Below are 23,858 nucleotides of genomic sequence, written 5' to 3' on the forward strand. Positions count from 1 at the left end.
ATGCCAAAGGCTATTAGGTCTGCCTCGATCTTTTCCAGACTTCTCAGCTGAGAGCTTCTGGCAGTTTTCCCCGAGTCACTCTGTTCTCTCACTAGCTCACAAAGTGGCCAGCTGAGCCAGGAGCCTCGTTCTAGTACAAGCCTGCCTCCCACCAACTCCATCAATTTGGACAAGTAACGAAGACTTCTGAGAACCCCCTTCTGTAAAATAGAGAGGACAGTAAGAGCATCTTATCACTAATGGCATCCTAGATTGGTGATATCTGTAATTATTCTCAAGTGTGCTACCCATGAACAAGCTATACTATCTGTTTGTGGTTGCTGTTGTCTGGTTTTTGTTTTAAGTTTCCCATCCCTCAGTCACTGCGGGCTAAAATGAAAACACATTTGCCAATAAGTTCGAGCAGGCTCAACCCTCTCTTTCTCCCCACTTTCTGATAGACAACTTCTTCAGTAGGCAGAGGTGAGCACTGGGCACATGGAGCCTTCCAGAGCCGGGATCAGAAAATCTCTTGTTTGTTTGTCTGGGGAGAGGGAGGTTCAGCACCAAGGGCTAAGCAAATATTTGTGGTTATGGATTAACCTGACTCCCAAACTGACATGGCGGTACCTGGATGAAATTGCAGTTTCTCCTTGGCCCACCCCTGTAAGTCCCCCTCAAGGCAAGACGGTGGAGGGCTGTGGAGGAAGGGGTGGGGAGGAGATTCCAGCTGGGAGGAAGGTGAAATCCTTGAGCTAAGGTTCTCCAGGCTGACTGAAGCTTGGGGCCAAGGAAAACAGGTCCCAAACTCTATCTAGACCAAAGCGTGGGTTCCCGATTATCCAGGTGGCCCTCTTGACACGTGAGACTGTGTGGATCAACTGGATGTCAGCCAAGGGGTTTCCCATGATCTAGAGTCACCTTGAAATCCAGAACCCCATTACTCCCCTCTACCTTGTTCTCTAAGGTGGAATATACAATTCCTGAAGCCAGCAAAGCAGGAGAGCGAGGCCAAAAGGGACTGTGCAGCTGGGGCCCACCTGGTCTGGGGGACACTAGAGGCCTTGTGGGTTGACCACTGGTTGGAGGCAAGGATTCCAGAGTTAGGGCCACATAGGCTTGGCTCTGAAGCCAAACTCTGCCCTCCTCTTAGGTGTCAGCTTGTAACAAGTAGCTTCTCTCCTCCAAGCTTCTGGGTCCCTTCCCATGAACCGGGGGTGAGAACATTAATGCCTACCTCTGGTAAAAGTGAACGGTGACCGATGAGGGTGTGTGTGTGTGTGTGTGTGTGTGTGTGTGTGTGTGTTCTGGTGTTTGGGATTGAACCCAGAATCATGCTAAGTACATTCTAGCCTACTGAACTGCAACTCTCCAGGATCCTATTTGTTTAACAGCTTAGGAGAAGGGTTGGGGAGGCTGGGAAGATGGCTCAGCTGAAAAAGTGCTTGCCTTGTGAGTGTTTGTGGTTTGTTTGTTGTTTGCTGTTTGTTTGTTTGTTTGTTTGTTTGTTTTAAAGCAATGTGTGGTGGCACACACTTTCAATCCTGGTGCTAGAGATCAGAAACAGGTGAACCCCTTGGGCTTGCTGGCGTGCCAGCCTACTTGATATGTTCCAGACAGTGAGAGAGAGACCTTGTCTCAAAAAAATAAATAAATAAGGTGAAAACCAGGCATGATGGCATACCCCTTTAGATCCAGTACTCAAGAGACAGAGGCAGGTGGATCCCTGTGAGTTTAAGGCCAGCCTGGTCTACATAGAAGTTCCAGGACAGCCAAAATAGCCAAGACCATCTAGAAAAAAAAAAAAAAAAAAACCTGGAGGAAAAAATCAGACAATGAATGCCTGGGGAAGGATGAAGGGCAGTCAAATTGCCCCTGGTCCCCACATGTTTACAAATCTGTGCACACAAGAAAGAGCTTTTTATATTCTTATTATTTGTTTTCCAACAACTCTTTATGGAAGAAACATATTCTATCCATTTTACAAATGACAGAACTGAGGCATGGAACAGGTAAACATCTTGTTTAATACTGTGCTCTCTCAATCTATCTCTCTCTCTCTCTCTCTCTCTCTCTCTCTCTCTCTCTCTCTCTCTCTCTCTCTTGCTCTCTCAATCTCCAGTAGGAAATGGAATTTGCCCCAGGCAGTGACTTTTCGGCTTTCAGAAAAAAAAAAAAAAAAGACTTACCTAGAGTAAGCCTAGCTCTAAGGCCACAAGACTGTCTGGCTGTGAACAGTGTACCCCACTCCCAGACCCAGTTTCCACACAAACAATGAGCTCACAGGCATGTCCTCTCCTCCTTTCCCTTTCTTGTTTGGTGTGTGTGTGTGTGTGTGTGTGTGTGTGTGTGTGTGTGTGTGTGTGTGTGATCAACCGCAGACATTTTCTTCAGGAGCTATTTACCTTGTTTTTTTGAGGCAGGGCCTCCTGATGGCCTGGAGCTAGTCACCTGGAGCTGGTCAAGCAGGCTAACGTGGCTGGTCAGCAGTCCACAAGGATCTGCTTATCTCTGCCTCCCCAGTACTGGGATCGAAAGAACATGCCTCAGACACCTAGATTTTTATTTTAATTTTATATGGGTTCTGGGGATCAGACTTAAGTCTTCAAATATGCATGATAAGTGCTTTATTGACTAAGATATCTCCCATGCTCAGGGATGGCCATTTCATTCTACTTTTGGGGGAACTGGGGGTGGGGTGGGGAGCAGCTCAGCTGTGTGTATCCTTGGAGCTTAGACATTCTCCTCAGACAGGTGTCAGCAGCTCCAGGATGTGGCACTTCAGAATCTTCCTGCTGTTCTTGTCCACCTGGGGAATTTCCGGCACACCAGCTCACCCTGGTAAGACTGTCTCTCCATCATTACAAGACCCTCAGAGCCTCCACTGGGCTTCCAGAGGCACAGGCACAAATGACCTCTCTAGAGCTGCCTCAGCTACCTTCCGAACTGTGCTCATCTTTATTGCCCCATCTACCTACTGAGCCTTTCCCTAGCCTGCCCCGCCCACCAGCTCTCTGCTGCCCAGGCTCAGGTGAGTACATCTTCCTCATGCATTCTTCTGATTCCGTCCCTCCTTCTTAGCTGTTCTCCTACCTGACAGGCGCCTCTGAGAGCTGAGGAGACACCAAGTGATAGCTTTCTGTTCTCCACTTGTTCTCCCCCTGCTCAGGGGGAAGAGGTGGGGACTGTATGAGAGGCCATGGAAAATGAAGGTGAGAGGCAGGAAGGGCTCCCTCAGCTATGCCGGGAGACTGTAAGACAGATTCCAGTTGGCAGTCTTATTCTTTTATTGCTATTTATTTATTATTAGGCAACACTGTGTAAGGCTATTTTCATGCACATATACAACTTTGCAGTTTTCACGGCAGCAGCAGGATCTGGCACTGCCCCTAAGCACTTCGCTCTGCATGAGACACCTTGTTGAGTAGTCCAGGCATGTCCTGAAAGGAAGTCTGTCTGTCTGTTTCAGAGCTCATATTCTGCAAGATCCAAACTGCTGTTCTCCCAGGAGGACCTGGGACCAGACCATAAAAGCAGGGCATAACATCCCTCCTGGGAATTAGAACAAGGGCAGAGGGATCAGGGTGAGGTCTTCCCAGGCTCTCTCTGGCTGGGTTTCTTCCAATCCCTCTTGGCCCTTCTTGGCCACCACATTGACTCCCATCCCAAACCAGGCCCAGTGTTCTCCAGCAGCAAGTATGCCCACCAAGTGCTTCGGGTCAGACGTGCCAACAGCTTCCTGGAGGAGGTGCGGCCAGGCAGCCTGGAACGGGAGTGTATGGAGGAGATCTGTGACTTCGAGGAGGCCCAGGAGGTTTTCCAAAATGTGGAAGACACAGTAAGGTCACAAGGCTAGGTGCAGAGGGCAGGCTGGTGGCTGAATGGGACCTAGAGGAGCAGTAGGCATGACTACTGCCATTGAGGCCCTTTTTGGAGTCATAAAAGTTGGTTTGCCATGTGTTGCTAATCTTATTTAAGGGCTTGGTCAGGGCACAGGGCACTGTAGGAACTGAACCAGGGAAGAGAGTCTGGGCAGTCCTCCAAGGACCACTACTTGCCTCCCACTCTGTCTCTCCCCCACATGACCAAGTGACTTTTCTCTCCTCCATTCTGACCTATATCTAATGTTTGGGGGTGGGGGTGGTGATCAATACTCTTTTGTTAAAATACTTTTAAAATTTTTATTTTATGTGTATGAGTCCTCTATCTGTATATACACCTGCATGCCAGAAGAGGCATCAGACCACATTTAGAGATGGTTGTGAGCCACCATGTGGTTGCTGGGAACTGAACTCAGGACCTCTAGAAGAGCAGCCAGTGCTCTTAGCCGCTGAGCCATCTCTCCAGCCCCGATCAAAACTCTTTAATATCTGTTCCTTGAGGCTCTCTGGGCCTCAGCTAGTTGAACCCTAGTTAGAAATACAGGCTCTGAGCCAGCAAGCCATGTCTCAAGCCTGGATGATCCAAAGCCAAGGGAGGGTGATAGGACTGAAGAAGGCAGAATAGGTACTTACCTAGCCATAGGTAAGGGATGCAGGTACTTTTCCCTGAGGATGCTACTTTGGAGTAGATGACCCCGTGGGCAGAGATCCAGCTGTGTGGAAAGGGGTGTTTCAGGGTGGGCAGCAAGGAGCACTATGGCAGATGTTTGTCTGGAAGCCCTTTCCACTCCTAGACACCTCATATTTAGGATGAGGCAATACCTTGTGGGCTTCCCCTAGGTAGCTGGGCTGGGCCCGACGCTCTACCTTCTCTCCCCCCACAGCTGGCCTTCTGGACCAAGTACTTCGGTGAGTGAGTTCTGAACATCCGTTGATGCTTATTACTCTGGGGTCAGTGGAGGTTGGAGAGGAGAATGGAGGTATCCACATCTTCTTCTGCCTCATCCTGCTGTCTTTCGCAGACGGTGACCAGTGCATGGCTCCGCCCTTAGACCACCAGTGCAACAGCCCGTGCTGCGGGCATGGCACTTGCATCGACGGCCTGGGCAGCTTCAGCTGCAGCTGCAATGAGGGCTGGGAGGGCAAGTTCTGTCAGCAGGGTGAGAGGACCTCGGCAAGAAAGCAAGGTGGGCTGAGGTGGGATCTGGAATGGTAGGGCCACCACGAGCTATCTGCACTCTCCTGTCTCGCAGAGCACCTCCAAGACTGTCGGGTGAACAATGGCGGCTGCTTTCACTACTGCCTGGAAGAGAGCAATGGGCGGCGCTGCGCTTGCGCCCCAGGGTATGAGCTGTCAGATGACCATAGGCACTGCAAGTCCATCGGTGAGTCAAGATAGGTCTTCAAAGAGCACCCCTCTCCTCCATCCCCTCTCCCCGCAGCAAGCACATCTTGAGGACCCAAAACAAGCGAACTTACCACTTATTTCCGGTATCGTCCTTTCAGATTTTCCTTGAGTTTTTATTTTGAATGAGTCTACTAATGTGTGTAGTTTTAGAAGTCAGGAAGTCGGGGTTCCACAGCTCTTTGGATGGACTCAGTGTGTTTTCCTAGGCATGGCTCTTCTCAGCCTTTGTACTTTTTTTTTTTTTTTCAATACTAGATAGAGGTTGAACCTAGGGCCTGGCCACATATTAAGCAGATGTTCTTTCCAACCGTTGCTATCTTTCTATTCTCCTTCGTCCTCCTTCTTTTTTCTTTTGAGACAAGGTTTCAATAAGTCACCCAAACTGGTCTTAACCAACTCTGTAGTTCAAGCACACTTTAAATTTGTCATCCTCCTGCCTCAGCCTTCCCACTACCAAAGATTACACCAGCGTCACCAGGCTTGGTTCTTAGAACATTTTAAGATGTATTTTCTTTTACTGAAGGTAGATTTTGTTTCCCTATAAAACTTTAGTAAAGTGCTGTATTGATTAGAACTTAAGTATTAAGAATTTTAAATAAAAAATATTGCACATTCATAATCTGTATAAAATAAGTATGTGAACATGTAATCTGATAAAAAGGAAAGAAAAACAAGATTTCACACAATATACTCTGATTACAGTCTCCCCTCCCCCACTCTCTCAGGTCACCCCCATCTGGATTAGCACAGCTTATGTCTCTCCTTAGAAAACGGGTATCTAAGGAATAGTAAAACAAAATAGGATAAATTTTTAAAAAATCAAAATATGACAAAACAGACAAACAAGAAAAAGAGGGGAAAAAAAGCCATGGAAATGCATGTGGATGGACACACATCTGCACACACAGGAATTCCATAAAAACCCCAAACTGGAAGCCATGATGTACAAGCAGAGGCCCAACAACAAAAGCCCTGACAACATTATGAAAGTCCCTCCAAAGACGATCTCGACTTCAATTTACGTTGACTACCTACTGCTGGGCATGAGGCTGAGCCTTAAGAGAGGATTGTCTCCCTAGCACGACTCCCTTGGAGAGAACTTATTTTTCATGTATAAGTGGCTATCAATTGGAGATAGCTTCTGGGTTAGGAATGGGGTGTGTGTCTACTTCTATACCCAGCTGGGACAGACCCATTCCGAGCCTGTGCCTTCTACCACAGTCTCTGTGAGCTCATATGTTGTGTCTAGAAGGCTCTTATTCTGTGGTGCCCTCCGTCCTCTATGGTTCTTAAACTCTTTCTGTCTCCTCCTCTGCAGAGCTCCCTGAACTCAGAGGGGAGGGATTTGACGGAGACACCCATTTAAGGTCTGAGTGTTCCAAGGTCTCTCCTTCTCTGTATATTGTCTGACTGTCTCTCTATTTGTCTCATCCGCTGCAGGAAGAGGCCTCTCAGATGATGGCTAGGCAAGGCACTGATTTATGGGTGCAACAGAATGTCATTAAGAGTCACTTTATTGTTATGTACCTTTTGCAGAAGAGTAGCATTTGGTTTTTTCCCTAGGTTCCTGGCCTATCTATCTAGTCTCAGGTTTTTGGCCATGCAAGGCAGCATCGGGTAAGGGTTCTGTCTCATGGAATGGGCCTTAACCCAGATCACATATATTGGTTGGTTTCTTCAATGGATTTTACACAGTTATAGATCCAGCGTATCTTGCAGGCAGGGTTCTTGTACACGGAAGGGTTTGTAGCCGAGAAGGGATTTACCTTTGTCCTTTCGTAGCCTGCAGAGCACCTTCCAGTCCATAGGGGTGAGTGCTGCAGGCAGGCCCCAGCTCGACTTCTCCATGTTCAATGAGTTCTGTCGCTGTTATCTTCAGCAATGGGGCTTTACCTTACCCTCAGTTTGGGGAGAACCACCAACATCCTCAAGTTATCGAGAAGTCCCCATGGGTCACCTTTGGCAAAGAACTCAATTAGATGTAACCCGTTCCTGGTACGGGAAACTTACTTTGGTGACCAGCGATATCCAGTTGGGCTCCTGTCTCTCTCATTATTTGGTGATTTCATTTAGATTGCCTTTGTATACGTATATACTATAAAAAGCTTCTACTGTGTTAGGTCTCCATACACAAATGGCCCTTAGTTTAGCTATCCCTCCCCACATCCCAGTCCCTCCCCAAGTCTATCCATAACTATCTATTCTAGTTCCCTTACCTAGGGAGATCCCTTCCTCCCTGTAATCTGTCACTCTCTACCTAACCTCTGTGCTTATAGTGATTGTAGCTTGTCTATGATTTAACAGCTCTCAGCCACATTTAAGATGATACATACCACATTCGTCTTTCTGGGTCCGAGTTACCTCACTCAGGATGATTTTTCTGTTTCCATCTATTTCTCTGTGAATTTCATGATTTTGTTTATTTATCTATTCATTTATTTGCTTAATTTAGAGCTGAGTAATATTTTATTGTGTAATGTAACACATTTTCTTATCCATTCCTCCACTGACAAACAGCTAGGTTGTTCCCAGTTTCTGATTATTACAAAGAGAGCGACAGTGATCACTGTTGCACAAGTCTCTCTAGCAGGATGCAGTGTCCTGGGGTAGAGGCCCGAGAAGCATATAGATGGAGCTTGAGGTACATCAATTCCCATCTTCCTAAGAAACTGCCACAGTGACTTCCATGGTGACTGTACAAGTTTGCACTCCCACCAGCTATGCATGAGTGTTCCCCATACTCCACATTCTCAACAGTACGAGCTGTCATATGTTTTATCGATCTTGGCCATTCTGATTATTGTAAGATGAAATTTCAGAGTGGTTTCGATTTGCATTTCCCTGGTGACTAAGGATGTTAAGTGCTTTAAGTGCTTCTCAGCCATTTGTGTTTCCTTTTTTGGGGAGGAATTCTCTGTTTCTATTCATACTCCAGTTTTAAATTCGGTTATTTTCTTGTTGATATCCAGTTTGTTTGTTTGTTTTTTAGTTCTTTACATATTTTAAAAGTCAGCCCTTTATCAGATGTGTAGTTAGAAAATCTTTTTCTAGTCTTTGCCTGAATAATGGTGCCCTTTTGCAGACAGAAGGCAACTCTTGCCAGTAGGTGGCACTATTTGTTTTTTGTTTTTTGAGTCCCAAGCTGCACTTCGTGAAGTGTCCAGGGTGGCAGCCTAGCCAACAAACAGGAGGATGGGGTGCTGTGGAAATCATGCATTGAGGGCCTTTACCACCTCTCTTTAACTTTTAGTGAAATTTCCATGTGGGAAACTGGGGAGGTGGATAGAGAAGAAACGCAAGATTCTCAAACGGGACACAGAGTCAGAAGATGAACTAGACCAAGATCCAAGGATAGTCAATGGAACGCTGACGAAGCAGGGTGACAGTCCTTGGCAGGTGAGAGGGGATCTTCTCCTGGGACCCCCTGCTGGCATGAGAGAAGCGTTGCTGCCTGAGGGGTACAGGTGAAGGCTGGTAAGGATAGGAGTGAGCATGTTCAGGGTAAGGCATGTATCTTAACTTAGTTAGGGCGTCGCTGTGACAAAACACCATGACCAAAGGAACTTGGGGAGGAAAGGGTATTGTTTGGTGTCCACTTTCACATCGCAGTTAATTGTCAAATGAAGTCAGGACAGGGACTCAAGCAAGGCAGGAACATGGAGGCAGGAGCTGATGGAGAGGTGCTGCTGTTTACTGGCTTGCTCTTCACACTTGTTCAGTTGGCTTTGTTATAGAACCCAGGACCACCATGTGGCACCACTCACAATGGGCTGTGCCCTCCCCCATTAATCACAAATCAAGAAAATGCTCTCAAGGTGGGGCTTATGAAGACATTTTCTCAACTGAGGCTTCCTCCTCTCCAATGACTGTAGCTTGTGTCAAGTTGACATAGCCAGCATGCTAAGAATTGTGACACATGCCTTTAATCTCAGTATGCAGGAAGCAGAGGCAGGCAGATCTCTGAGTTCGAGCCCAGCCTGGTCTATAAAGCAGGTTCCAGGACAGCCAGGACTACACAGAGAAACTCTGTCTTGAAAAACCAAAACTAAACCGAACAAACAGAAACTAATCAGCCTAACACAGATGGGAGCAAGCAGGAAGAAGAGTTCCAGTGTCAAGGAGGAGATGGAGAGAGACAGAGCTTGTGTGGGTGGGAACTAAGGCAGGACTATGCTTATGGAGAAGGGTGGAGCCACAAGGGAGTGCTGACACCAAGCATCCACAGCCTCAACAGAGAAGCAAACATTTACCTGTTTCTCAGTAAAAGTAAATGTTTATCAGTAAATCTCTGGCTCTGGGACAATGGATATACCAGTAGTTCACAAATTTGAGGAGCTCAGAGACTCTTCAATAACTCAGTAGGACAAAAACCGAAATGGCCTTCAGAAAAGAGGCAGAGGAAGGCCCAAGAGAGATACCCCAAGCAGCCTGAACCAGAAAGGCTCCCAGAGGATGTGAGGCCTGGCCTAGTCCAGCTTTGACATTGGTGTGCCTGAGAGTGACTATAGGAACTGCACAGGTCATGTCAGGGAGATTCCCTGACACAGACCAGTACCAGACAGTGTCACAAATAGAAAACACTGGAAAAAGTCTATGTGTTCTAATGGTATCAAGAACCCAGGGGAGTGTTTGAGAAACACTGGGAGCCCCTTAGGACTCAAGGGTCCTATTCCAGGAATGGTCAGAAACAGTCGAATATGTTGTTTTTAGGCAATCCTTCTGGACTCCAAGAAGAAGCTGGTCTGTGGAGGAGTGCTTATCAACACCTTCTGGGTGCTAACGGCAGCCCACTGCGTGGAGAGCGCCAAGAAGCTTACCGTGAGGCTTGGTGAGGGCTGCAGCCAGGCAGGAGCAGACGGAGGCCTGGGGTGGCTCAGGGGAGGCAAGCTTGCTGTCTAAGGGTGTGCGAGCCTGGCAATTCCATACTGAGGCTCCACAGAGGATGCATGTAGGCAATTGTGCTAGCATCTGCTCACACTGGGACTCCAGTCAGCTGGAATTTTCTGGTGTTTATCTGAGATCTAGGCCCACGCATTTGTGATTGAGCAGGGGATCTTCTCACTCCTGCTCCTGTGGAGGCAGCTCTGTGTTGGCCTCGGCACCTGGCCATGGCCAGACCCATGACACTACGTGAGCTTCACGTAGACTGACAGGGTGGAGCTGTGTAACATTGGATAGCCTTGCTAGCTGCTCCCCTAGGAGTCTGAGATTCCCAAGTCCAAGCCCTACTCTGTGACAATTTCTGGAGGGGTTCTGCTTCCCAGAGCCATCAGCTGCCGAAGAGGACCTGCTTTTTTTCTATGGTCCAGATCATTCTTCCTAGCAGTGCCTGGGTCTTGCTGATGCTCCTTCTTGGGTCTTGCTGGTGCTCCTCCTTGGCCTTGCTGGTGCTCCTCCTTGGGCCTTGTTGGTGCTCCTCCTTGGCCTTGCTGGTGCTCCTCCTTGGGCCTTGTTTGTGCTCCCCTTGCTGCCCTGGAGACAGTCTCTTCAGTGATGTTGCTCTTTGCTGACTCTGCTTGGTCTTGGGTCTATAGGAATCTCTGGCTTTTCTGCTGTTTCAAACTTCATTTTGCTGTTCTATCTGTGAATTCTGGGTGCAGGCTATCCCCTTGCCCCTTAGGAGCTGATGCCCTAGGGCCTACCTACTCATGTTTCTGGCAGGAAATCTCACATTTGGTAGGGTTCTGAGGCACAGGGACTCCATTCAGGACAGCAGAAGGCCCACGGTCGTGTAGGCTTCCCCAAGGTACTCTAATAACATTTTTACCTTGCAGGTGAGTATGATCTGCGACGCAGGGACCACTGGGAAGTGGACCTGGAAATCAAGGAGATTCTCGTCCACCCTAACTACACTCGGAGCAGCAGTGACAATGACATTGCACTGCTCCTCCTGGCCAAGGAAGCCGCTCTCTCTAAAACCATAGTGCCCATCTGCCTGCCAAACAATGGCCTGGCGGAGGAGCTCACTCAGGCTGGCCAGGAGACAGTGGTGACAGGCTGGGGCTATCAAAGTGACAAAATCAAGGATGGCAAAAGGAACCGAACCTTCATCCTCACCTTCATCCGCATCCCTTTGGCTGCTCGAAATGAGTGTGTGCAGGTCATGAGCCATGTGGTCTCAGAGAACATGCTGTGTGCAGGCATCATCGGTGACACGAGAGATGCCTGTGATGGTGACAGTGGGGGGCCGATGGTGGTCTTTTTTCGGGGTACCTGGTTTCTGGTGGGCCTGGTGAGTTGGGGTGAGGGTTGCGGGCACCTCAATAACTATGGCGTCTACACCAGAGTGGGCAGCTACCTCGAATGGATCCACAGCAATATCGGGGAAAAGGATGCCTCCCTTAAGAACCAGAAGTCACTCTTAGAGTAAGGCTGGGCTAGTGAGTACCAAGACAGAGGACATTAAAGGGGCATGCAACAAACACACCTACCTGAGTACCTGTCTGTCTTTCCATCCTTTTTATGAGTGATTCTGGAGGAAAGTAATGTTAGTTGAGCATTTACTATACACCAAGTGTTTAAAAAGAACCTGTTTAACTCCCAAAGCAGTTGTGTGGGGTGGGGGTGGCAGAAGATCTAGTGGGATCTGAGCTGGTTTCACATGTGAGGGGCTGGGATGGTTTATAGAAAGAAGTTTGGGGTTTTTTGTTGTTGTTGTTGTTTTAAGTTACTACAAGAGATTAAGCGAGCCTTTCTCAGGGCCTCAGAAAGAGCCCGTGCTAGTTACATCAGAAAAGCTTGCCAGTGACAGGGCAGCCAGTAAGTCTCAGAATGGCCATGTGGTGCAGCCAAGATTCAAACCAAGGTCACATCCCAAACCCAGCTGCTTCTCTTTTCCATTATTCCTGGGTGGATGGGGGGGATAGGGGGTGTGTGAGTGGGTCATGCATGTGTGCTTGTGTGTGTGGTATATACTTATGTTTGGGGACCAGAGGACAACTTCATGTGTTGTTTCTCAAGCACTGTCCACTTTTTTTTTTTTTTTTTTGGACACGAGGTCTCTCACTGTCCTGAAATCTACCCAGTAGGCTAGGCTGGCTGGCCATCAACCCCCACCCCACCCTGGCTTTGACAAGTAGAGACAGAATATCAGTAGCCCACTGGGGAAGTAACCAGATGCCCAGAAGGTGCTCCTCATAATGACATTACAGTTTTGTTGAGGAATCTGTTTAATAATGAAGTTATAGGCTGGGTGTAGTGGCAGCACCTGCAGTCCCCGATACTCTTGAGCCTGAGGCAAGATTGCTACAGTCCAAGAGGTGGGGATATCCTGGGTAACATAGCAAAATCCCTTCTATTAAAAGAATAGAAGGGAAGGAAGAAGGAAAAGTAGAGTGTGGAGGAGGAACAGGGGAGGGAGGGAGAAGGGGAGGGAGTCTGTCTCAGAGAGGGTTTTGCTGCTGTGAGGAGAAACCATGACCAAGGCAAGACTTGTAAGGACAACATTTAATTGGGGCTGGCTTACAGGTTCAGAGGTTCAGTCCATTATCATCAAGGTGGGAACATGGCAGCACCAGGCAGGCATGGTGCAGGAGGAGCTGAGAATTCTACATCTTCATCTGAAGACTGCTAGGAGAAGACTGACTTCCAGGCAGCTAGGATGAGAGTCTTAAAGCCCACACCCACAGTGACACACCTACTCCAACAAGGACACACCTACTCCAACAGGGCCACACCTACTCCAACAGGGCCATACCTCCTAATCGTGCCACTTCCTGGGCCAAGCATATACAAACCATCACAAAGTTCAACTAGACCACCACTGGGGCATGGACAAGCTGCAGAGTCCACCCCTAGAGGGACTTGTCTCTCCCTTCCACAGCAGTCACTAGTTTCAAATAGCCCCTCAAGGACAGATGGCGCCTGTGAGCCTCATCGCTCCAGGCTGGATGCTGGCTGGCTTGATCTTTTGCAGATCTGGCACAGCTCTGTTTTGTTTTTTTAATCTATTAATTGTTTTTGAGATGGAGAACATGCTCATGCCATGCCACCAGCGTGGAGGTCAGAGGACGGCTTTCAAGAGTCACTCCTCTCCTTTCAATGTGATCAGACTCAGGTTGTCAGCTCGGCAGCAGATGCCCTTACCTGCTAGGCCTTCTTGCTGGCCCCAAAAGGGCATAATTAGGTGAGACAAGATTTACATTGGAAAAAAAGCTGAGATAATTGATCTTAAAATTAGTCCAGCTTTCTGTGGTTCCAAATTGGGTAAATGTTTTTTCTTCTCTGGTTGTGGTGGTTCATTTTAGTTGTCAATTTGACTGAATTAGGCAATAATCAATCAGTTAGCAGGTGTGTCGTTCTAGTTCTGGCTACTATAATAAAAGACTTGAGGCAGGCCAACTTTATAAAGAAGAGATATTTACTTAGCTCACCATACATACATAGTAGTAAAACAAAAATTTTAAATGTTTGCTCATGTTGAAGTAGAATAAAGTAGAAAATACCAATTATTAGATACTAACTTACTGATTTATTTAGTGATTTACTTAAAGCCCTGCTTGCACTGTCTGTTTATCAAGCATGACGTTACATGCTACCTGGAACAAAATGACCTGGAGAAAGAGCTGAAAGGTCATTGCCATTAACCTGCTGGCTGCCAAATGTGTTTCTGTTAGATCTTCCTTGCTTGCCTGCCTCAACTTACAGTTCTAAAGCAAAACTGAGAACACAAGCTGTACCTAGGATTGAAGCCTTTCAGGAGGTATCCTGGCTTTGGTTCACCAGAGACCCCTCTTCCACTCTCACTGGTGCTGGAGTGCTTATTCAAGAACAACCCTGGCAACAGTATCACGTCCCACAGTGGTACTGGAGACGTGTATGGAACAGCGTGTGTTGATGTGTGAGTATGAAGCAATTGCTGCTGGGAGTGACAAGTACCCCGGTCACTCCATGAGCACAGCTAGTAAGTAAGCACGAAGACTTGTGCTTTCATCTTCAGCAGGTCAGTGGAGTGCTTCATAAACAGTTTGGGCAAATACTGCCTGCGGTTTCTGAGACAGCACAGGGCCACATTTTCCTGCCAGTGCACAAGCTTGTTCTTCGTGGCAATGTCAATGATATGTGAGGAAAAGAAGATACAATTCTTAAACTCAAACTTAGACTGGTCAAAGGATGAGAGGGTCTCTTTTAGCCCAGGATGGCTCCTATTTGCTGTGTTCCTGAAGATGATCTTCTGATGCTATTTCCAGCTCCTACATGCTGGGATTACAGGCATGGGCCAGCACCCCCACTTTATGCAGTTCGCCAGTACTTGAGAGGGTGGAGCCCAGGGATTTGGGCATCCTAGGCCAGGGCTCCCACCTCCCTTATAAGTCAGACCCCTAGCACTGCTGTCCCTTGTTGGTTTTATTCCTAGTTCATCACATTTGTGTTTCAGAACTCACTCTGTAGCCCAGGTGGGCCTCGAACTCTCAGCCTCAGTCCTCAAAATGCTGAGAACATGGCGAAAAGTTGGGATTTCATTGTTGTTGCTTGTTTGTTTATTCTTTTGAACATGGGACCCAAATACAAATAGTCGCCTCAACAATAAACATGGGAATAAGTCGCTGCTCTGTCTTAGGGTCCCCCTGACCTCTGTTTTTTGGGTTTTTGTTTTGTTTTCTGTTGCTGTTATCACGTCTATAACTCTACATTCCTTCCTCCTTCCTTCCCTTCTTACCTCCCTCTCTTCCTCTCTTCCTTCCTCCCCTCCCTTCTCCTTCTCCCCTGCCCCCACTGTCTCTCACACCCCAGAGAGGAAGCAAGCATGATAAAAGCTTGTAGCACATAAACTTGGTATGCTGGCCTGTGTCTGTAACCCCAGCACTCAGGAGCTGGAGCCAAGCAGACCAGGTGTGCTTGCGGTGGGCTGTGGGAAGAACTGCTTTCCACAGTTAGCCTTTCTCAGCTTCCTGAGGGAACTCCAAGCTCATGTGTCTTTTAGCTTATTCAACAGACTTCACTTTTTTATTTGATTTAAGTTTACCTGGTAGCCAGCAAGCCCTTGGATTGTCTCACTTCCCTTACCCTCAGGGCACCAGACACATGGTCTCACGGCCTCTCTCAGGACTTCTTCCTAAATGCTGCTGGGAGTGAGTCTGTCTGAATGATCTTAGCGTTGTTGTTATTGTTGTTGTTGTTGTTGTTGTATTAGCTCTTTAACCTTTACCTTGTTATCATGAGGCAGAGCAGAGAGGGGAGAAGAGAGACAGAGAGAGGCTTGGCTGTTTGTCTATAGCAATTCCCAATTTGGCCACATGGAATAAATCTCCTTGTCTATTATCAGCAATCTCTGAAGCCCCCTTTCTAGTACCACTTTCCCCTGCCTGCAGTGTTACTGACTCCTTGAGGAATTATGTCCTGCCCACCCCAATAGACCCTGTCAATCCCTATCTACATGGATTGTAGACATGTTCCTTTTTCTCCCATGAACTCTGTATTCCCTGGGTTTATACACTGAGTAAGTATCTGGCAGAACAAGGGGACATGTTGGAAGATAACCCCTATTTCATTCAGTAACTCAGCAAAATATTGATGAAAGTTTGTAGATACAAGTAAGCCAGAAAAGTCGGGCTTGCTCTAATCATTCCCCAGGTAGAAAATCAAACTTCCGTACCTGGTACTGAGCCCCAGCCAGTCCTGTCTTGACACAGGGAGCAGGATCAATGACAGTTACATGTGCTGATGGTCTTCTACTGAGCTTCCAGAATATTCCTAAAGGGATCAGTGAAACACAGAGATGCTTGTATCCAAGAGAATTAGCCTAAAGCTTTGGCCTTCAGATCTCCACAGTCCCTTTCTTCCCAAAGGCACTCGGCTTGGGCATACGATAAGAACCAGGTAAGTTAGCATATCACTTGGTAGGAACACCAAAGGGAAACAAGTTACAGACTGAAAAGCCCATTGGATCACCACCTCCAACACTCCAACTGAAGTATTCCGCCCTCAGTTTCTGTAAGTTCCCTGGCAGGGTGAGCAGTTTCGTCAGTACTGTTTATGGCCCTACATGGGCAGCCACCTCCAGTAAGCTGGAGGCCACATCATTGTCCAGACCACATCACTTTGATTTAACATGCGATCACTTATTAGATTCCCATGGTAGCTTTTCCCTCCCTTCTAATGCAGTGGAAAGCCAGAGAAGAATAAGACACTGTCCACAGTAGGACATCATGTAGGCATTCTGAATGCCTACACCAATGAATGCCCTGAGCACCAGGCAGATGCTGATGCTAGGCAGAATCAAAGAACCAAGAACTAAAGTACTCAGAGAAGGTGAGAAGTCCACACAATAGCTCCCAGAAGAATGAAGGAGCTTTCCTCAGAAAGTGAAGAGAATTTGAGACAGAAAAGAAAGGAGAGGAGGACCTTTAGGCTCTCCCAAGGCTGCCTATAGAAAAGTAAGCTGACTCATGGAGTGTGGAGGGAACCACTCTGAAGAGAAGTTGGAAAGGGTTCTCTGACAGTCCTTCATCTTGAACTTATTTGTCGAATACATTGAGAATGTGTGTGGGTCACGATCAGCAACCATGTGAATGTCCTGGTAGAGGGCCTACAGCAGGAAGCACAGGATGAGAACACTTGGAAAACATACCTTTGCTATCTAAGAACTCAGTGTTCACCTTGGGAAGTCTAGACTGTACCCTAAGATAGGCTGGGCCCAAATAAGAGTGTTCATTTGATAGTTTAGTGTCATGGGGGCACCCGGTGACAACACAGGTAACATCTGGGAGGGTAAATGTCTAAGATATTCAAAAGGGAAATAGGAATTGTGCAGATGGGAATCAAAGAGCTGACTCCAAACACTGTCTAATCCAACCCAGATGGGAACTGGATGAAACTTAGAAAGTCTGGGCTGTAGCCAACTCTAGCCAGCTGACTGGAGATATCCATAGCCTGGTTCTCTAAAAAGTCCACATGAATCTTCTCCTCCTCAGTTTCCCCACCTGCAGCAAACACAGCACAGACTCATCCTCAATATCTCTCCCTAGCCAAACCAATGAGGTTAACCCCCATCCCCCAACCTGCAGGCAACCCTGCTCACACAGGTTGTGCTTGCAGGCAATGTGGGGCAGGATGAAACCATTGAGTGATCTTGTTTGACCCATCAGATAAGTAGGGCAGGTATATTCAGATGGGATATGAGGTCCCAGCCTCATTTCCCTGATTTAGGATAGACATGTGGCCTGGCACTTAGTGTTGGTAGCATGGGAAGCCCTTCATGAACACACTGCACAATGAACAGAAGAGTTGGAACACTCCCCATCACAGAAATACTGTACAACCACCATAAATGGGAGCATGAGAGCAAAAGAACTGATTCCAAACCCCTTGACCAGGCAAGATGATGAGGTGTGGACACCATAACTTTCCCAAGCTTCTCCTTCCTCTCCTACCTCTCTACATTGGGACAGTTCAGGCCCACCTGATTTCTGCCATAATTAGGAGCCATGGTTGGCAAGATTTTGAAAAAAAAAAAAAAAATCAGCCCATTGTCCAACACTCCCACTCTAAGGACTTGACCCCCCCCCCCAACAAGGCAGGGGATTAGTAACCTCAAATATTGAGTCTCACAATCCAAGGTTTGAGGGGTGAAGAGTGCTTGAGACTGTGGGCCTTATAGTAAGACTTACAAAAGTGTTAGGCGAGTCTTCATGGGGAATGTGGTCTAATTTCAACAGGAGTGGGAGGACCTGTAATCCCTGAGCGGCACACCACAAAAGCCGTCCAAGAGGTGGCAGGCCCCTCCTTCTCTCCCAGCCTATGCCTCCTCCCCCGGCCCCCAGCAGTAAAATGTCCCACAGGAGCTGTCCAAAATGGCGGATCCTGTCAAAATGGCTGGCATCACAACATCTAGGCCTGCAGCAGGCACAGGAGCTGCAGGAGCTGTCCACGGTTGCAACACTACTTTTACCATCTCAGCTGCCCCTCAGGAGCTGTCCACAGTGGCGACACCTTCTTGGCCTCAGACTACAACTTTTGTGAAGCATCACTGCAGGAGCTGTCCCATAGGTGCTGTGGACAGCACCTCCTCTCCAGTCTCTCACTGCCCCACGCCCCACCCTCCACAGCAGCTCCACAGAGATGGCACCTCAGGAAAAGCCAGCTATGGCCAGGAAAGACTTCCCACCCTAACTCATGGGCCTGATGCAAGGAAAAGAGGGTGAAAAAAAAAAAGCCATCAATCCCTCAACAGGAAAACCCACCTGTCCCTGAGCTTGGCCAAGCTCAGGACTTTGTATCTCACCAATCCTCACTCTGGAAATCTCTACTCTGAGAAGCTCTGCCCCTTCAGAAATCCTATTTTGTCCAGTTCCTTGCTGTTCTGATCCCAGGAGCAAAGGGCAGCTAACTCTGGATTCATCCCTCCAACCCCTAGACCTGCCAGTAAATCTCTTTCATGGGGTTTCCTGTCTCATGTGACTCTTGGTGGAAGAAGCCAAGAAAAGAAGCAAAGAGAAGAACCAAAGAGAAGAAGTCAGGCTAAGGCTCCTGAGCTCAGGTGGGGATCCCCTCCCCTGGGAGCTGCAACACCTCTATTGAGGAGGCAACTTTAGAGCTGTGTGATTCCTGGGTTCTGGTATCAGAATGCCCTACTGAGATACTTTTCTACCCCAGAGCTGGTGATTCCTGGGCCCCTGTGTCTCAGGATGCCCTTCCACTAGGATACCTTCTCCCCTCAGAGAGGTATGGTTCCTGGGTTTCTGAGTCCCAGGATACTCTTCCATCTGAGTAGAAACACTTACAGGAGCAGAGCCCTCCAACTCCAGGGTTCTGTTTTGAAAGACCAAGACCAACACTCAGGGGGTTTCTGGAAAAGGCATATTCTAGGTCCACCTGAAGGAGACCTGTAGTGCAGGACCATCAGTTATAGGTTGCTAGGCACCAATGGGCAGAGGTAGGGTTCTAATTCTAATTCTAATTCTATTTCTATTCCTATTCCATTCTCATAATGTAAGAGCCAAAGTTAACCTCTAATGCCCACTTACCCAAAAGCAAGGTAACTTCTCAGAATGCTGGGAGCTGTAGTTCTTGGGAAACAACAAGCCACGATTTTCACCCTAAACAAGTTTGTTTGTATTAACTACACTGGATGTATTTACTTGATCATATGTAGGGGAGAGATTGATTCTGGCTCAGGGTTTCAGGCTATTTCAGTCCACCATGATGGGAATGGCATGACATCATGATAGTAAGACCATGTGGCAGAGGCTCCTCACATCACAACAGACCAAAATGCAGAGGACAGTGGAACTCAGAACCAGAGGACAGTCTGGAACTTTCCAAGTCCCACTTCTAGTGAGTCACCTCCACCAATGAGGCCCCACCTCTCAAATAGTGTAACAGTTCAGGAACAGTTGTTTGAGATGTAAGATGTAGAGCAAGTACTCTACTGTGGCTGCATCATATCCTTCTATAGTTGTCTTCTCTGTGTTGAGCTATGTGTGGGATCCTCAGGCCATCGGGTTATTTATGTTACTTTGGAAGACATATAAGACTTGTGAGAATTCTGCCTGACATCTTTGCCAGTCAAGTTTTGGTTTAGTCATAAGACTGCTATTTCTGCTTTGTAATCAAATTTGCTTACACTGCTAAATGACTAGGATAACTCCAAGACATATATGTTAAACACATGTAGGCAGAAAAAATATATATAATCCCATGATTTTTACTTTATAAGCCTTGGGCTGATGATACACTAGGGATCTACATCAGATCTGTTGCCATGACAGCAATAGAGTCTTCTGCCCTGTTACTACAACAGGGGACTCTGGGTAATAGAATGTTCAGGTCTGTTACCATGACAGCAGTGGATGCTCGGTAATCCACAATTCAGGTCTGTTGCCATGACAGTAGGTGACACTGGGTAATCAAGTATAGCTAGGGGCTAAGGCTTGGGAGTGCTCTCAAAGGCAGACATAGCCCAAATCATTCTGAGTGCCAGTATCTAATTAAAAATTTAAAAACCTCCTCTTATTAAAATTTTTTGGTCATGGAGAAAGTCTCTGAGTGAGGCCAGACCCATAACAACCTTTTTTAGAAAAAAAAAAAAGTTTTTTGAGACAGAGACTACATAGCCCTGGCTGTTCTGAAACTCAGTATGTAGAGCAGGGTGGTCTTGAAATCACAGATATCTGTCCTCACTAATCTTGGTTTTAAAGGCATACACCATTCAGCATCAAGCCCAGTGAGATACACATCTCACTGTGGGTCATCAGGGATATGCAGTTAAGAATGAATTTATTTTTGATCTTGTAACCAGGTGGACTTAATCTTAAGATGGAGTCAGGCTGACCCATCATCAGTTTCAGCTCAGGTCTGTTCTGCAAGGTAATCAGGTATGTTGTCAGAACTGGACAAAATCTCTTCCTAGCAGGCAGGCAAGTTCTTCCTTTGGCCAGTACCTAGGTGTTAGCTTTTCCCATTTTTCACTATGGGACTCCTGAGGAAATGTCTTTGGAGTCCACTGTTTCAATAGTTCAGTAGCAAAGGGAACAGTACTTCTGACTGTGCATGTGTACTAGAATGTATGTGGGTGCACACATGACACTGTGCATGTATATGTAAAGGCCACAGGTTAATGGCACATAGCCTAGCTACTAATGGAGCTGAACTCTGAACTTTGGTCCTCACCCTTGCACAGCAAGTATTTTATCCACTGGGCCACTTCTCCAGCCATTTTTTGATAAAATAGCCTCTTTCATTAGCTGGTCGTACACACCTTAATTACAGCACTCAGAAGTCAGAGAAAGATTTCTGAGTTCAGGCCCATTCTGATTTACATGATGAATTCCAGGCCAGCCAGGACTCCATAGTGAGGCCGTCTCATACAACAAAACTTTCAGGTCTGAGAGATGCCTGAGTTAGTCGAAGTGCTTAAGCCTAACAGAGTTTGTTCCCCAGAAGCAAAGTAAAGGGTGGAATCAGTTCTCTGATTGTACATATGCCTCATATTTTCATGCAATAGTAAGTTTTTTTTTTTAAGGTTTCAGCAAAATATGATGGTGCATGCCTTTAATTCCAACACTCAAAAGGCAAAGGCTGATTGAGCACTTTGAACTCAAGGCCAGCTCAATCTATACAGAAAAATTGCAGGCTACCAAGGTGACATAGTGAAACTCTGCCTCAAAAAAAAATTTTGTGTGTACACACACACACAGATACACATGATTAAGCATATGCCAATGGCATAAGATCTTAGAATTGGAGTTTCAAGGAGTCTTGTGTTGCCAGACATGGGTGCAGAAATCCAAATTCAAATTTTTGGCAAGAATCATAGACAATCTTGATCACTTTCCAACCCAATTACAATTTTTTTAGATATATGTATATGTGAGGGGCTGCATGTAAGTCTGTGTACTCCATACATCCTTGGTGCTTGCAGAGACCAGAAGAGGGAATAGGGTACCCTAGAACTGGAATTACAGGCAATCATTGAGCTGCCATGTGGGTACTAGGATTCCAATCCAGGTTCTCTGCAAGAGCAAGTACTCATAACTGCTGAGCCATGTCTTTAGCCCTTGTCCCTGTTTTTTAAAGCATTTGAATTTGACCACCATGCCTGACTCATTTCATCCAGGCATTTCTATCCCCTCCTCTTCCTGTAGCCTAAATGAAAGGAGCATAATCACTGAAGGATTCAGACCTGCTTGGGACATGGAGAAGAAGCATAGAACTGTATGTGAATGACAGAGAGGATAGTCCTCATGGATACTGGGGATATGCCAAGGCCCCGAGGAGTTGCTATGACCCTGAGCCTCTTCATAGCAGTGTTAGGTCAAGAAAGGCCTCTCTGGGGAATAGGCACAAGCAGGCACACAGATGCTGAATGGTTTACAGAAGGAACAAAGGTCTGGAAGGGAGTGAGACCCTGCACGGTATAACCTTACCTGTGCCCACTGCCTTAGCAACAGCTGCTTTTTCTCTCAGTCAGGGATAACAGGATGGATTAGCTCTCCTATGCTTCAGTATAGTGAAATGGTTTCATATTTGTCAGCCCCTGAATCCAACCAGACAGAGAACAAACACTCCCCAAATAGAAAAAGTGGGGGAAATATACTTTATTGATTAAAAAAACAAACAAACAAACATCAGGTTTAAAGCCAGAGCAACAAATTTATTTTTCAGCCTTTCTTCATTTGAACCTAATTTTTCTTTCCCAATTGGTAAAGGTTAGTTGTCAATAAGAATAACCAGCCCACGTACATTGTGTCTCTTCCTTTTGAGGCTTGGACTTCAGTTCCTGAGACATGGCTAAAGGCACAAAGAATAAGGATCATAGGAAATATGGGACCCACTATGGTATCTCCCTCTGGAAAATGGTAAAGAAATTTGAAATCAGCCAGCCCACCAAGTACTCTTGCTCTTTCCTTGGCAAGATCAAGATGAAGAGACGAGCCGCTGGCATCTAGCACTGCAGTTCCTACAAGAAAAGAGTGCCCTGCAGGGCCTGGACCTACAACACCATTCTGCCATCACAAGACTCAAGGAACTCAAAGACCAGTAGACGTGCTATCATCTGAGACTTGCCTACCCTGCAATAAATGGGTTAATTTACATAAAAAATATTACCAACCTTTGTGACCTGGAAGTGATTTTGACTGGTACTAGATGTATTGGCTGGCATTTGTGCTGTGGTCAGTGAATAAAAACATAAATAAAAAGGAAAGGACATGACTGCTCCAAGGCATGGAGGAAGAGAAAGTTTATTATAGATATGTGAGAGAGCAGAGGCAGACACAGGTGGGAGAGTTCAGAGTGGTCATGACCCTGAGCCATGTGGGAAAGAGGAAGAGAGAAAGGGAAAGAGGGGGACCAAGTACAAAAGCCAGGAGGCCAAAGGTACAAAAGAAGTAAAAGAGGTGAGTAGGCAACCAGCATGTCTGAATTATATAGGGAACAGACAGCCTCTGGGAGAGAGTTCAGGGTACATAGTGGGATATGTCAGCCATACCCTGTAACAGGTATAGACTAAGGGATGCTGGGAGAACCTAGAGTCCAGGCCTGATTTGAAATGTTAAATAGGCACCTCAGCTGCTTGTCCTGGGTTTAAAACTTAACATCACAGCTTTTTCTTGATAATAAACAAATAAGGGGCACCATAATAATTTGTGACTACTGTTTCCTCACGTTGGGACACTGTTGTTGGGAAAAGCAGTCTGTTTCCCTTGCTGTTTAGGCTGCAGGACCATCTGGGGCTAGGGAGGTGAAAACAACAGTTGGAGCAGTTTGCAGTCTTCAACTGATTGGAAATCTGATGGAACAGATATGTATTAGGAACATAAGGCAAGGTTAAGGAGTCTGGGGGAAATTTTTCTTAGGTTTATGTTTACAACTTTTAGGCCCATGGTCTTGGTAGTTGGGGGAGGGGAGTCCCAAAACCAGAGAAAGAGGAAGAAATCCCACTCTCAGAAATGGACAGGTAGGGAAACAGGCTGTTGGTTGATAGTACTTATCTGAAGTTCACTTGACCTGTGAGAAGTTGATCCATGTCTATACCCAGAAGCTTACAAGATTTTTTTAAGTTTACAAAAGAGGATTAAGTTTTAGATATACTTGCATTACTACTGTTCGTAATCTGAACTGAAATCCACATTGTAGAAAGAGCATCAGAT

General features: G+C 46.7%; 1 protein-coding gene across 1 annotated transcript; it reads left to right on the plus strand.

Moving 5' to 3' along the window:
- The first annotated feature begins 513 nt into the window (after positions 1-513).
- Positions 514-11,694, plus strand: Proc (protein C, inactivator of coagulation factors Va and VIIIa). The gene is made up of 9 exons (XM_076912864.1): positions 514-645; positions 2,730-2,820; positions 3,654-3,817; positions 4,745-4,769; positions 4,883-5,020; positions 5,114-5,245; positions 8,519-8,664; positions 9,979-10,096; positions 11,043-11,694. The coding sequence occupies exons 2-9, from the start codon at positions 2,751-2,753 to the stop codon at positions 11,636-11,638; spliced, it is 1,389 nt and encodes a 462-aa protein (XP_076768979.1). The 5' UTR covers positions 514-645; positions 2,730-2,750; the 3' UTR covers positions 11,639-11,694.
- The last annotated feature ends 12,164 nt before the right edge of the window (positions 11,695-23,858 follow it).

The sequence above is a fragment of the Arvicanthis niloticus genome, chromosome 14, assembly GCF_011762505.2.
Source record: "Arvicanthis niloticus isolate mArvNil1 chromosome 14, mArvNil1.pat.X, whole genome shotgun sequence".
NCBI lineage: Eukaryota > Metazoa > Chordata > Mammalia > Rodentia > Muridae > Arvicanthis > Arvicanthis niloticus.

Bases quoted from the DNA above. Each gene is read 5' to 3' on its own strand.
- Proc (XM_076912864.1), top strand. From the start codon at position 2,751: ATGTGGCACTTCAGAATCTTCCTGCTGTTCTTGTCCACCTGGGGAATT. The intron at 4,770-4,882 runs GTGAGTGAGTTC...TGTCTTTCGCAG, and splicing joins CTTCTGGACCAAGTACTTCG to ACGGTGACCAGTGCATGGCT. The intron at 10,097-11,042 runs GTGAGGGCTGCA...TTTACCTTGCAG, and splicing joins GAAGCTTACCGTGAGGCTTG to GTGAGTATGATCTGCGACGC.